Raw genomic sequence first — 15,435 nt, forward strand, 5'->3', positions numbered from 1 at the left:
GAAGACTTTGAATATGACAAGGAGACGTATTATAGGATTCAATTTCCAAGTATTTGAATGGAGTTCGGTTTTTCTTTTGAAAACTGTCTTTTAAAAAAAAAAAACTGTCTAATTTTCAGTAACAGCTTCTACCTTACTGACTTATCATGTTCACGACTTTACACCAAACTCTCTTTAAAAAAAAAAAGTGCTTCAGAGTGCAGCGAGGACACAGCAACAGCGACCCGCTGGGAGGAAATGGAGCCCAGGAGACCTTCACCTGGGTCAGAACCACATCACAGCCTCCGTTATATACACACTTCATAATGTATAAAAATTTGTGCTGTCAATCGATTAAAAACTTGCTAAGTGTAGAATGTTGAATATCTTTCAGAACAACAACATATAATAACAGCAGCAACAACTGGCTTCGTCCTGCTTTACTTCAGCCAGTTACTGAGACAGACCAGTCAGTTAACATTATCAGGCGACAAAGCAGCTCTCTTCTTTTATATGATGTGGCCTGAGAGTGAGAGCAACCTCTCACAAGGCACTGTGGTTGCAGGGTTGACAGGTACTTGCATGCAATGCGTGCCAGCCTGGCATGTGCTCCTTCTGTCTTTGACCACCACTGTAGTGGACACCCCTCCATGTCCATTTTGGGCTCTGCTTTGTAGCGGTCCACATATTGTTCTGTGGACTCTTCCTATTCATCTGTAACTGTATATGAAGAACCCAGCAAAACAACGGACATCCTTCTCTTCTTTGTTTCTCTGTTATCTCTGAAGGTGGTTGTTGTGTAGGCCTCTCTCCCACCACCAGGAGTCATTGTTCACAGAAGTCCAATGGTCACCTGTAAGCGCAACGTTCTTTGCTTGCTCAAGCATGTTCATCTTCCGTGCCCTCTCGCTTTCATACGAAGTGTGTATTCTTGACAAGATGGTTGCAAGTTTATCCTAAACCCAACAGGAAGTCCCCCATTTTGTATGTAATTTGCTTTATTCGCCATTTCAGGTAATACCCATTATATACAAGATTTAGGGTTTACAGTGTAATTTCAGAGGGGTCAGAGTTATACATTTAGGTAAATAATGGTGTCCCAAAACTGAATCATATCAGTAGTAATGACCTTAGAGAGACCGCAAACACACCACAGTAACTTTATGCTTTTATTGTGAAAAGAGACAGAACTCAAAACAAAACATGACACAAGCATTTCTACAATTTCAAGATCACAGCTTCCATCTTTAAAGGACTAGAAGTGGAAGAAGTTTACAATGTTCACCAGGAATCTGGTCAATCATTCTGAATTATTTTAAATAAAGTTCATTCATGAGTTCATAACATTAAGCTGAAATATTTCTGTAAGTGTGATCCTGTACAGACTCAACTGATCACCAGTGAGAAACAGGAGGAGACTCTCCGTCCTACACAGAACACAGAGACACTGAAGAACCAGAAGACCTGGGCCAGAACCCAGACACAGGAGACCAGAATCCGAACCCAGGATAAAGAGGCTCAGTGAATGTGGTGTTGAAGGTGTAGAGGTGGATCAGTGAGTCAGAGGAGACTGTGTAGAAGGACAGAGAGCCAGCAGGACAGTCCACATACACTGCTACTCTACCAGAGACAGAGGGGGAGGAGATGGATGTTATTCTCTTATTGTGACAGACAGAGTAACCATCATCAGAGCAGAACAGACTCCAGGACTGATCATTTTCTCCAAACAAACAGTCATCTCTGTCTCCTCTCCTCTTGATTCCTCTGTAACTCACTGATATATTAACATCTCCTCTCCTCTCTACCTCCCAGTAACAGCGACCAGTCAGACCATCTCTACACAGCAGCTGAGGATACCCGGAGTCAAACCTCTCTGGATGATCAGGATACGGCTGATCCTCTTCCACTTGTGTCATCTTCCTGTTGTTGTCAGACAGTTTGAGTTTTCTGTTCACTGTGTTTGTGTCGAGTGTGAGTTCACAGGAATCTGATGGAGAGAAGGAGACACAACACAGCTGCAGTTATTTATTTTATTATTTTATTACTTTTGGGGCATTTTTGGCCTTTATTTGATATGACAACTGAAGATAGGAAAGGGGAGGGAGTAAGCAAGGGAATGACATGCAGCAATGGGTCAGACTGGATCACTAAGCCACTGCGGTAAGAACTGAGTCTTAGTACAAACCCCAATTAATTGTATTTTTTTTAATTTACATTTTGCACAAAGTCCCATCTTCATTAGAATTGGGGTTTGTATATCGGGCGAACGTTCAACCAACTAGCACCTTCTACTAGCCAAATGCTGGTAAAATATGCAAGTGGTTGGACGATTTGCTTCACCACACAGCCAGCGTACGGTAATGTCTTCCATGAGTTCATCCAGAACCCCCAGTCAGCAAGCATGTTTAGTTAGTCTGTGTTTATTTGCCGTTGTTCTTTTTCAGAAAGAACCGGGCTGGTTAAAGTTAAGAGGTCTGCTAAAACAAGCGCTAAGGTTAACTAATGTCAGTTAAACGTTAGGCTGTGACAGACAATGGCAGAGAGAAACTGACTTTACTTTCAGTTTGCGAGCTCCAGGAAAAGTCGGGAATGTGGTTGTTGTAGATGTAACATTACGGTAAAGCCATAGGCTGACTGCGGTCAATCCGTCATGATAACTTCAGAGGTTTGAATGAGTGATGTCACAGTTTGATGAATGAAATTAAAAACACACTTACACTTCCTCAGACCTGGTGTCAACCATCTGACTCCAGCAGGCTCCACCCTGAAAGGAGGAGGCGTGTCAGAGCAGCATGGAAACGTGGGCATTACATCACTCTCACACACACATATTAGACATTTTCAGACCGGAGGAACTTTTATAGATCTAAGAACCCAACTTTTTGTTGTGTTCGAACTGAAGGTGTTTTGAGAGACGTTTTAGCTCCTATTCCAGTGACTGTGCTCTCCCAGCACAAGAGGCACTTTATACACTGATTAGTCCAGACGTCAGTCTACGTCTCTGATTGATCACATTCATTCACACGCTCTTGTCACAGCATAGATAGCACATTGGTTTGTGCTAAGCTAGGCTAAAAATATACTTGAACTCTGTAGAGATGAAAGATATCCTGGTAATAATTTGATCACCGGGTACATTTTTCAAAATTACAGTTTATTTACCATGCAGAGATTTGTCCAAACTGCATAGAATATTAACAATAGGGAGTTATCTTGATTCTTATAGATGATCTCCTTGGAGACTTCTACAATAATATCTCCTTTTTGTTCAGCAGTGTTTGTACCTGAGAGTGTCCAGTCTCCAGAGAGGATCCTTCAGTCCCGCTGAGAGTAGCTTGACTCCTGAGTCTCCTGGATGATTGTAGCTCAGGTCCAGCTCTCTCAGATGGGAAAGGTTGGAGCTCAGAGCAGAGACCAGAGAGGAACAGCCTTCCTCTGATATCAGACAGCCTGACAGACTGCAAACACACAGAACAACACACAGGTTCCCTCTGTCAACACGTGGAGCCATGTGTTTTGGTCGGGTAAGATTTTACAGTGTTTTTTTTTACAGTTAATCAGACTTCAGTTGAATGGGTTGATGAATCCTGACCTGAGAGTCTCCATTGTGCAGTGTTGACTCTTCAGTCCAACAGAGATCAACTTCCCTCCTAAATCCTGCAGGTTGTTGTTACTCAGGTCCAGCTCTCTCAGACTAGAGGACTGGGAGCTGAGAACAGAGGACAGAGCTTCACAGCTTCTCTCTGACAGATTACAGCCACTCAGTCTGAAGAGACAACAGGAAACAAGACAGATAACATAAGTGTTTAAATGTTAAGTCTGGACTTTTGGTGATAGAAAATATAAAATCCATTCTCTAAACGAGTTGGAAACATGATAACCAAGTGACTGAATGTGGAGTAAAAAGACATCCAGTATTCAAAGATGTAGATTTAGCTACTATATGTCGCAAACTTCAGTATTGACGAGTCAGTGGCACAGCTGATGTGATCCCCACAGCTCATGTGATCCCAACAGCTGATTTAATCCCAACAGCTGATGTGATCCAAACAGCTGATGTGATCCAAACTATTCCAGTAACAGTTAAAGGTATAGTGGAGGATTTTCTTTTTCCGGGTGGATCATCAAGACTATTGGTCCTCCTAGTTTTCAATCATTCTGGTGATATGTATACGTAAGGCCGTCGTACGTGCACGTCCCTAGCTTTCAGGTGTATATGTGTGGTGAGCTTGAGCTACGGTTTCAGCCATTCATTGAAGCTTGCCGTTCTCACCGTGTTTTTTCAAAATGTCTGAGGGTCGCAAGATAAAAAGTGTCTACGAATTGTATGACAAGAAGAGAAAGGCCTCTGAAGAAAGAAACAAGACCGGAGTGTTTTTGGGAGAATATTTCACACGCTGGCATGCGCTAAAAGCACAGGTTGGGCTTCCCACTGATGCCTCAGTTGCGAAGTTTCTACTCAACAGGTAAAGTTTGGCATGCTATTTGGAGAAATCCATTTAAAATCACTGCTAGTAAAAGTTGATGTTGCTATGATTAGCGATGCTAGCCGTGGCACAAGTCACACACCGCACACATACGATAAACATCTCAATTTGTGAAAAAGGGCAAATCTTCTTTTGGAAAGTAGGCTTGTATGAGCCATGCCGACAGCAACTTATAAACAGTGCACTCTCGTGCACACGTTTAATAGGCGTTCCTTCTAGGGAGCAGTTAGTGTTGCTCATGTGCATTTTTTCAAAAAGTAGAGAGGGCGGTTCTTTTCTAAAATTCGGGAAAATCCTCCACTATACCTTTAACTCCAGAGTGTAAAAATGTAATTTCATCCAATGATTCACTTCTCATCCTCTTCCAACCTTTCATCAAAACTAGAACGCCATATAAATGAAAATTAACAACAAAACGATCCATTGTATTAATGTTGTAGGCTAACGTTACAGTTTTTTTTATTCAGCCCTGAAAGTTACAATGTTGCCATGGAAATAGCGGAGTAATATTTGATGTGATGCACCAGGTGTGCTCAAATGGCTCTGGGTGTGCTGTCATGCTGATTTGAGTATGTTGTAAATCTCTAGTTGACCAATCAGATTGTCTGGTCGGACCTACTCATTGTATAATCAGGAATAAACAAACGTCAAGTAATCAAAGTCACGTGATATTAAAATATAAATTCTTTATAGATCTCAGCCACAGTTCATATTTCGTTCTTTATGAAGTGATTCTAAATCAGAATAAAATACTTTGGAAACATTCACTTTTTTTTAATGTTTCCAAAGTATTTTCCAATATAGTGTTTTCAAAGATTATTGTTCTTGATCTGACCTGAGAGTCTCCAGTATGCAGTGTGGACTCTTCAGTCCAACAGAGATCAGCTTCGCTCCTGAATCCTGCAGGTTGTTGTTACTCAGGTCCAGCTCTCTCAGACTAGAGGACTGGGAGCTGAGAACTGAGGACAGAGCTTCACAGCTTCTCTCTGACAGATTACAGTCTCTCAGTCTGGAGAGACAACAGGAAGGAAACAATATATTTATATTTAACTCCTGTTGAAAGACATCAGAATATTTAATGATGAATAAATCACACTTACAGAGCTTTGTTGGAGGCTTTGACCACTGGCAGCAGCCTCAGAAGAGCCTCCTCTGAAGCAGAGTATTTCCTCAGGTCAAACACATCCAGATCTTTTTCTGATGACAGTAAGATGAAGACCAGAGCTGACCACTGAGCAGGAGACAGATTACCCGTGGAGAGACTTCCTGAACTCAGGGACTGTTGGATCTGCTCCACTAGAGAACGATCATTCAGTTCATTCAGACAGTGGAACAGATTGATGCTTTTCTCTGCAGACAGATTTTCACTGATCTTCTTCTTGATGTAGTTGACTGTTTCCTGATTGGTCTCTGAGCTACTTCCTGTCTGTGTCATCAGACCTCGTAGGAGATTCTGATTGTTCTGCAGTGAAAGACCCAGGAGGAAGCGGAGGAACAAGTCCAGGTGTCCATTTGGACTTTGTAAGGCCTTGTCCACAGCACTCTGGTAGAAACTTGTTGATGTTTGTTCTTCTGACTGCAGGTTGACTCCAGAGTTGGTGAAGGTCAGATGGACATGAAGAGCAGCCAGAAACTCCTGAACACTCAGATGGACGAAGCAGAACACCTTGTCCTGGTACAGTCCTCTCTCCTCTTTAAAGATCTGCGTGAAAACTCCTGAGCACACTGAGGCTGCTCTGATATCGATGCCACTCTCTGTCAGGTCTGATTCATAGAAGATCAGGTTGCCTTTCTGCAGCTGCTCAAAAGCCAGTCTTCCCAGAGACTCAATCATCTTCCTGCTGTCTGGCCTCCAGTGTTGATCTGTCTCAGCACCTCCATCATACTTGATGTTCTTCACTTTGGTCTGAACCACCAGGAAGTGGATGTACATCTCAGTCAGGGTCTTGGGCAGCTCTACTCCCTCTATGGTCTTCAACTTGTCCTCCAGAACTGTAGCAGTGATCCAGCAGAAGACTGGGATGTGACACATGATGTGGAGGCTTCGTGATGTCTTGATGTGGGAGATGATTCTGCTGGCCTGCTCCTCATCTCTGAATTTCTTCCTGAAGTACTCCTCCTTTTGTGGGTCAGTGAACCCTCTGATCTCTGTCACCATGTCAACACACCCGGGAGGGATCTGATTGGCTGCTGCAGGTCGTGTGGTTATCCAGACGCGAGCAGAGGGAAGCAGATTCCCCCTGATGAGGTTTGTCAGCAGCACACCCACTGAAGTGGACTCTGTAACATCAGTCAGGATCTCAGTGTTGAGGAAGTCCAGAGGAAGTCGACACTCATCCAGACCGTCAAAGATGAACACAACTGGGAACTCTTCAAACCTGCAGATTCCTGCTTCTTTGGTTTCACTAAAGAAATAATCAACCAGTTCCACCAAGCTGTACTTTCTCTCTTTCAGCACATTCAGCTCTCTGAAAGTGAATGGAAATGTGAACTGGATGTCCTGGTTGGCTTTGTCTTCAGCCCAGTCCAGAGTGAACTTCTGTGTTAAGACCGTTTTCCCGATGCCAGCCACTCCCTTTGTCATCACTGTTCTGATTGGTTCATCTCTTCCAGGTGGGGTTTTAAAGATGTCTTCTTGTCTGATTGTTGTTTCTGGTCTGTCTGGTTTCCTGGATGCTGTTTCAATCTGTCTGACCTCATGTTCAGCATTGACCTCTGCAGTCCCTTCCTTTGTGATGTAGATCTGTGTGAACATCTGATTCAGAAGGGTTTGGTTTCCTGCTTTAGCAATCCCCTCAAACACACACTGGAACTTCTTGTTTAGGTTAGATTTGAGTTTACGTTTACAAACTGTTGGACTTTCTGAATGAACACACAACAAAAAAGCTCATTAAGTTATTTTGTAAACAAGAACATATTTCGGCCCTTCTCTGGAAACATTAGTAAATATTAGCAGACATTAGTCCAGAAAGTTAAATCTTTAGAGAAATTGTCTTACTCCTCTGCAGACAGTCCGCCAGCTTGTCCTGCTTCATTCTCCTCAGGAAGTGCAGTGTGATCTTCAGAAATGCCTCTCTGCTCGTTGTCTGCTCTTCATCCTCATCCTTCCTCTGGCTCTCTGAGCATTCTGGGTAATCTGGACTCAGGACATTCTGGATCTTCTTCAGCTCATTCTTCACAAAAGAGATGATGTTCTCCTCCAGTAGCTGGAACAAAAGATTATATGAATGACAAAATCAAACTGAATTCATGGAAGCAGACATCAGGTCAATGTTGGAAGGACAATTCACTGTTGTAAAAAGTGCAGCATGGAGATGTTCGTGAACAGAATAAACTTTGTAAGGAAATTTGTGTTTATTAGATTTTTTCCCTGTGGTAACAATGCTTTTTGGCAATAAATCGCATACCATTGGAAAGCCTGTTTAGTTCCCTTTCAAATGTTTTTTGGTCTTTCAAATTTGTAAGAAACATGCATTTGTGGGATGAGCAGCAACGCTGAGTATGTGTGTTGCGCCCATAAAGAATTTGCCAAATCTTCTCTGCCAATGCCAAACAGCTTATTCTGCCATTGACTTGTTTGGTGGATTGGATGATTGAAGTTTGAAGAAACAAGACATATTGGCAATTTAACAATTTATTCATTTCACAAACAGGAGCCTCAGTAGCGTCTGGAAGAACCATACACAGCCACAACAGCCTGGCACCTCCTCCTCATGCTGCTCACCAGCCTGGTCACACACTGCTGTGGGATGGCATCCCATTCTTCAACCAGCATTTGTCGCCAGTCAGCTAATGTGGTTGTGTTGGCCACTCTGGCATGAACAGTACACCCAAGCTGATTTTCATGCAACCCACATACTCAGCGCTGCTGCTCATCCCACAAATGCATGTTCCTTACAAATGGGGCACAATTTGAAAGAGAACTAAACAGGCTTTCCAACGGTATAAGATTTATTGCCAAAAAGTATTGTTACCACAGAGAACTAATCTACCAAACACAAATTGCCTTACTTTTTGTGCTAAGTTTAGATGTAAAACTAATTGTTGTACAAGTACAGACCACAAATATAGAGTCCAGGTGTGTTTGATGCTGCTGGGCAGACTGACCACTGGGAACCTCTGAGCTCTCCTGGTCCACTCTGTGGAGGAATCAGGAAGAATTACATCATGTCTGTCCACGCCCCAATAATACTACAGCCACTCACAGCTCAAACAAGCTCATTAGTTTCTCATGAGCCACTGACATGCACCCCTGAGTTGAAGTCATCCCAGAGAAACAATAGAAAGAACCGGAGCTGTTGTCTTTGATTATGCACCAAACAGGAGTTCATACACAACCTTGTTGGAGTCTCTGGGTGGTGTCACCTGGAAAGAATACTGACTGCGAGACTTCAACGCTCACATTAGCAATGATGGAGAAACCTGGAGGGGAGTGATTGAGAGGAGCAGGCTACCTTATCTGAAAATGAGTGATTCGTTGTTGTTGAACCTCTACTTGAACTAGTCATGGATTGGCCATAAGTAACACCATCTTTTAGCATAGAAGGGGTCATAAGTGTACTTGGTATCAGAACACCCCAGGCCAAAGATTGATGATCAACTTTATGGTCATTTCATCAGACTGCGGTTGTATGTCTTGGACAGTCAGGTGAAGAGAGTACTAGAGCTTTTAACTGACCACCACCTGGTGGTGAGTAGGATCAGATGGCAGCAGAGGCTGCCAGATAAATCTGATAAACTAAAAAGTTTGATATTAAAGGTGAACTGGGATGAGGCCCCTGTCGGAGAGGTTGTCAACTTCCACCTGCAGAAGAATTTCCTGTGTATCCCGTAAGAAGTGTCATTTTGGTTCCCAAGGTGGAGTGGAAGCTGGAGTCCAATTAGTGGTGTATCACAGACACAGCTCAGCCTTCCCAAGAAATATTATTCCAGGGTGCTAGAAAGGAGGCTTTAACCGATTGTTGAGCCTCAGATCTGGAAGAAAATTCCATCATGACCATGGAACAGTGGACAGGTTCACCAGGGTTGGCCCTTTGACCGATTCATGGACAGAATCTCAAGGCGCAGCCAGAGGGAGGAGAATGTCTGGTTTGAAGACATCAGAATTGTGTTTCTGTTCTTTGCAGATAATGTGGAGTGTGAAGCAGGCGTGATCAGAGTCAACACATCGTTCCCTACCAGAAAATGGTGGATTGCTCCCTCTGGGTTGGGAGTGATTTACACTACCGGTTAAAAGTTTTAGAACACCCCAATTTTTCCAGGTTTTTATTGAAATTTATGCAGTTCAATGTCTTATTGTACTCTGAAATGAAAGAATAGCACAAATGAACAATTTAAGTTAAAAAAGAAATCATGGGATCAATTTAGAAACCAAAATGTATTCTAAATTTTTGACTCATCAAAGTAGCCCCCTTTGGCAGATCTAACAGCTGAACACACTCGTGGCATTCTTTCTACAATGGAAATCAAATTTTCTTCAGAAAGTTCTTCATAACTCTGTTGCAGAAGTTCCCATAAATGTGTGTAACTTGTAGGTTGCTTTGATTTCACTTTTCTGTCCAGTTCATCCCAAACCAGCTCAGTGGGGTTTAAGTCTGGTGACCGTGCTGGCCACTCCATGTTTTTAAGCTTACCATCTTGTTCTTTTTTTTGCTAAGGTAGTTCTGGCATAGTTTGGACTTATGTTTTGGGTCATTATCTTGCTGTAGGATGAACCCCTGACCAACTAGGCCCATACCAGAGGGTACTGCATGGTGCTGTAAAATGCTGTGGTAGACGTTTTGGTTCAGGGTGCCTTTCACTCTGTACAAATCACCGACCCTGGATCCAGCAAAACAGCCCCAGACCATCACGCTTCCTCCTCCATGTTTGACAGTTGATGTCACACACTGAGGAACCATCCTGTCGCCTATTCGACGCCGTACAAAAATCCTGCCTGATGAAACAAAGATTTAAAATTTTGATTAATCAGTCCATAACCCCTTCTTCCAGTCTTCAGTAGTCCCATTGACGATGTTTCTTGGCCCAGGCAAGCCTCTTTTTCTTATTCTGACATCTTAGCAATGGCTTTCTTGCTGCAACTGGACCTATCAAACCTGCAGCTTGAAGTCTTCTCTTTCCAGTTGAAACTGAGACTTCTTATTACGACCACTATTAAGCTGTGCTTGAAGCTGGTGTCCTGTGAGCCGCCTACCACACAAGCTGTTGACTCTCAGAAACTTGTCTTCTGATTCTGTTGTGGCTTTGGGTCTGCCAGACCTCTTCCTGTCAGAGTCTCCCCTAGTTTCTAAGTGCCTTTTGATGGTGAAGAATACTGTACTCACTGACTCCTCGACTTTCTTCGCAATTTCTCTGTAGGAAAGACTAACATTCTTCAGTGTTATGATGGTCTGTCTCTCTTCCATTGTTAATTGCCTTTTTCCCGCCATTTTTATAGCAACACACTACTTTCTGGAGTACAATACTGTTCAAATAATGCTCACGAGGGTACGGTACCACAGTGTGTTCCAGCAATACTTTTATACAAACAGAGGGGGTTGTAAGTAATCCAGACCAGTTGGAACACCTGTGGGAATTGGTAGCACCAACTTTCAAAGCTTGATCAACCTCCATTGCTGCAGAACAGCTTTACGTTTTTAAGCCATTTCTTGTTCCCTGAAAAAGGCCTTTTTGTAAAATACTGAAATGTACATTAATTTTCAGTTTTGGGTAACCTTACTTTTTTTAACCTCAGGCAGTTCACCCCTTACCTTTGTACCATTTCAAGCTACTGCTAAAATTTCAATAAAAAACTTAAACAATTGGGGTGTTCTAAAACTTTTGACCGGTAGTGTATGTCTCTAAATGAAGGAGTTCAAGTATCTCAGGATCTTGTTCACATGTGAGGGTGAATTTGAGCGTGAGATGGACAGGCAGCAGGTTTGTGCAGCATCAGCAGTGATGAAGGCATTGTACCACACCGGCTAAGTTTTAGATTTATCGATATACGCCTTAAACCCTTGTATGTAGTCATGAGCTTTGGGTAGTAACTATTACAATGAGATCACAAGTGTCTGAAATGAGATTCCTTAGTCTAGAGATAATGTGGGAAGCCAAAATCTTATCAGTTCATCCTTTAGTCCAAGTGGACGTTTGTGCTAAATTTGAAGAAATTCCCTGAAGGCATCCTGAAACAAAATGCCTCCAGCCACGGCTATCACCTGCATAGAGGCATGAAAATGTCAATACTTGACTTAAACAGCACAGAATATTGGACTGGACAGCTTTCAGATGTAAGAATATAAATGTATGTGAGGAAGAAATATGCTAAATATAAACAGTTAAACCATGAATCAGTAATATTATCTTATTAACAGCTTACCTCTTCGCAGCAGAGGGTTGCTCTCTTTTAAAATCAATAAGGCCTTGATGTGACCAGTCCCTCTTGAAGAACACACAGCTTGGTCCCAGAGAGGTAAATCTACTTCCTCAACACCCTGCTTCGCACTGCATAGCTACTACTATTATTTCTATTTGAATTGAATTCTTTCAAATGTCTTTTGTAACATTGCTGACCTTATAAAGTAACTGATGCTGACTTACTCTGCTGTTGGTGAAACTTGATTTTTAAACAACAGCGGTGGGTCCTTAGACTGGTCACTCTTGAAGGACACACAGCTGGGTTCAGGTTCAGATTCATCAGAGTCCAGCATCAGGATGGTCCTGTTAGAAACAGAGGAAGACCATCAGAGAGGTAAATCTACTTTTTAATCTTCAGAAACAGAAGCTGCTGTAGAAAGTATAAGCTATCATGAACACTGTAAAGACTCCATGACTCCAGTATATTCTTGATTGATTCCTGTTGTGTCTGACTTTATGCTGGTGGAGACAACAGTTTGTTTTCTGACAGCAGGAGAAAGGAAATTACTCTTATGGTGGTATCACACTGGCCAGGAGGCCAGGAGCTTGTTCTTAAACTTAAAACTCTCCTCGTTGATAAAGCTTATAGTTAGGGAGTGAGGAGTGGCAGAGTTCACCTAGACCGGTGGGGAGGGTGTTTAGCTCCAGACACGACGCTCCTCTTTCTGCTTCTCCTTATCGTCGTCAGATTCATCTACTGACCCTTTGGAGGCTGGCTCAGGTTTGTGTTGAACCAGCTGTTAGTTTTGCTGTTATATATTTAGACTGCTGGGGGACTTCGTTTGACACACTGAGTTTCTCTCTCTTTCCATCTCTGTTCATTCATGTCCCAGTAATGCCTACAACTAACTTAGCTCCGGCTTATTCCCCAGAGTCCTTATGTTTTCTCGTGGTGCCTACATCATGGTTGCAGCTGCCACCGTGGTCTTGCTCAGAACCCTGCTACGCCATGCTATGCCCTGCATTGCTACTACTATTATTTCTAGTTTAATTGATGTCTTTCACATTTCTTTTGTAACATTGCTGCCCTGCTAAAGTAACTGAAGCTGACTTACTCTGCTGTTGGTGAAGCTTAATTTTTAAACAACAGCGGTGGGTCCTTAGACTGGTCACTCTTGAAGGACACAAAGCTGGGTGCTGGTTCAGGAGAGTCTGGTCTCTGATGGATCCTGATAAAATCAGTTTGTTAAGAACACAACAAAGCCAGAGGTTTGGGTATGAATAATATTGGTGCAGTGATCTGAGTGCTGGACAGTTAGAGACGGTCCACTCACCTCTGAGCTTTGGTCTGGCTGTCCGGTTCCCCACTCAGAGTGGTTTCTCTGTCCTCACACTGATCCATGCTAACGGACTCAGCCTTTTATCTGCAGAGGAAACGTAACACAATTTCTCATTGGCTCTTCTTGTCTCTTCCAGATCACGGTCAGTTGATTGCGTCATCAGCCGCTGTAGTTCTACTATTAGTCCACTAGGTGGAGCCAGGAAGCCGCAGCCCAGCCACACACAACACACACACACACACACACACACACACACACACACACACACACACACACACACACTTTTGTCTAGTGTTGTCTAATTACACTCTTCTTTTAAATGCAATAGTGTGATGGACCATCATATGACTGCTACACACCATAGACCGAAGGAAGCAGCACTGTGAGACAGATACAAGACCTACACTTGATAAGGATGTTTCTCTAAGCAGGTAGGCACTATTAAAGGTACTGTGTTATGCCTGTTGGCAATCCTGAGTGTAATGTATTATGTTTTATATAGTTTTATGATTATAAGATAAGATATACTTTATTGTCCACAAAGGGAAATTTGTTTTGGACTCTGTTCATTCCGCAGCTTTACAAAGACAACACAAAATACAGAAAATAAGCATCTCTCAACACATACTCTCATGCAACACAAACATGCTTCCATATACATTAGACAGGTACCTATATAGTAAGCACATTAACTCCTCCTTTCATTGAAACTCTTTAATTGAACAAACCTTTCGGCTGCATTCTCCGCAATAAGTGTAGCACAGCCCTTGCACAATGAAATATTGCACAACCCCAATAGCCTATATATTGGACAATTGTGTTGTATAATGGCAATAAAGCCAAATGTTGAGCCTTGAACCTTTTAGCAGAAATATTAGAGTTGTGTTGTGTCTCACTTTACTCTGATGGAGACGACAGTTTGTTTTCTGACATCTAGAGAAAGGAAATAAAGATCAGCTGTTTGATTCCAGGAAATCACCAACATGGAGATTTATCTTCCAACACAAGAGTCGTCCACACTTTTTCAGGAAATAAGAAGTGAAGTAGAAACATTATATTTAACATTACAGAGCCAGAAACTAACCCTGAAGAGACCAAAGACTAACGTGTTGATAAAGTATCAAACAGCTACTTACAGTTTTTTCAAACAGTCCAAAGAGTTGATGAAGAAGAGTTGATGAAGAAGAGGGTCACTCTCCACCTGGAGAGAAATCTCTGACACAGGTGAGCTGTTCCCTGGAGTGTGTCCCAACTGTACCTGTCAGGAAGCAGGCAAGAAGGGCTGCAACAGGAGCAGATTTTCACAATAAAATGACATTTGGACTGCTGTGTTGATGCTCCGTTACTGACTAAAAGATTTAAAGACTGTAGACACTGAGTACTCATTACACAAGCTGATCATATACAATTAATGCATAATATTTAATAAACAGTAGGGTCAGCATATAAGAGTCAAACATTCAAATTTACTGTAAACATGGTTTTAATGTGTGAATACGTTTTGTGCTACTGTGCTTGTAGTTCCCGCTGATGTCCACCAGAGGGCGCCACATATAAAGGTTTGAGTGAACTATTTAAATATTTTCTCCTCAACTACATCTCAGAAAATAATTTATTGAAAGCCCCCAACATTAGATTTGACATAGATGAATGTAAGTTGGTTTAGGTTTATGTAACAACTCTAGAGGTGCAATAAAAGCCTCTTGCAGGTTTATCCTAAACCCAACAGGAAGTCCCCCATTTTGTATGTAATTTGCTTTTTCGCCATTTCAAGTCATCGAAGTGTAACGAACTCCTACAGATGTAACCCACCACTTCAGTTTTGTATTGGGCAATCTAAACACGATGAAAAGTTATTAAAGCTTGAGTTTTTGTCCAAAGAAATTCAGGGATTACATTGTAAAAAATCAAAACAATTTCAGGGATTACATTTTAAATAATGTAAAATATTTAGGGTTTACAGTGTAAATTTCAGAGGGTTCAGAGTAACACATTTAGGTAATTATTGGCGTCCGAAAACTGAATCATATCAGTAGTAATGACCTTAGAGAGACCGCAAACACATCACAGTAACTTTATGCTTTTATTGTGAAAAGAGACTTTAAACAAAACATGACACAAGTCAACGGCATTTCTACAATTTCAAGATCACAGCTTCCATCTTTAAAGGACTGGAAGTGGAAGAAGTTTACAATGTTCATGAGAAATCTGTTCAATCATTCTGAATTGCTTTATACAAAGTTCATTCATTAGTTCATAACAATAACCTGAAATATTTCTGACTCTCCATC

General features: G+C 42.0%; 1 protein-coding gene across 1 annotated transcript; it reads right to left on the reverse strand.

The window, feature by feature from the left end:
- Positions 1–1,343: 1,343 nt before the first annotated feature.
- LOC114551718 (protein NLRC3-like) lies at positions 1,344–13,206 on the reverse strand. Its single transcript, XM_028572683.1, has 10 exons — positions 13,139–13,206; positions 12,953–13,033; positions 12,048–12,167; positions 8,527–8,605; positions 7,465–7,672; positions 5,567–7,328; positions 5,302–5,475; positions 3,572–3,745; positions 2,697–2,743; positions 1,344–1,966 (listed from the first exon to the last, which is right to left on the reverse strand). Exons 1-10 carry the CDS (start codon positions 13,204–13,206, stop codon positions 1,407–1,409), a joined length of 3,273 nt encoding a protein of 1,090 aa, XP_028428484.1. The 3' UTR covers positions 1,344–1,406.
- Between the last annotated feature and the right edge of the window lie 2,229 nt (positions 13,207–15,435).

Source organism: Perca flavescens, unplaced genomic scaffold (assembly GCF_004354835.1).
Source record: "Perca flavescens isolate YP-PL-M2 unplaced genomic scaffold, PFLA_1.0 EPR50_1.1_unplaced_scaf_4, whole genome shotgun sequence".
In the NCBI taxonomy this organism is placed as follows: Eukaryota; Metazoa; Chordata; class Actinopteri; order Perciformes; family Percidae; genus Perca; species Perca flavescens.

What these genes read in the sequence shown, in the direction of transcription:
- LOC114551718 (XM_028572683.1), bottom strand. Translation starts at nt 13,206, where the DNA reads ATGGATCAGTGTGAGGACAGAGAAACCACTCTGAGTGGGGAACCGGAC. An exon ending in CAGTCTAAGGACCCACCGCT is followed by an intron (nt 12,168 to 12,952) that starts GTTGTTTAAAAA and finishes TGTTTCTAACAG; the next exon opens with GACCATCCTGATGCTGGACT. An exon ending in AAAGCCTCCAACAAAGCTCT is followed by an intron (nt 5,476 to 5,566) that starts GTAAGTGTGATT and finishes TTGTCTCTCCAG; the next exon opens with ACTGAGAGACTGTAATCTGT.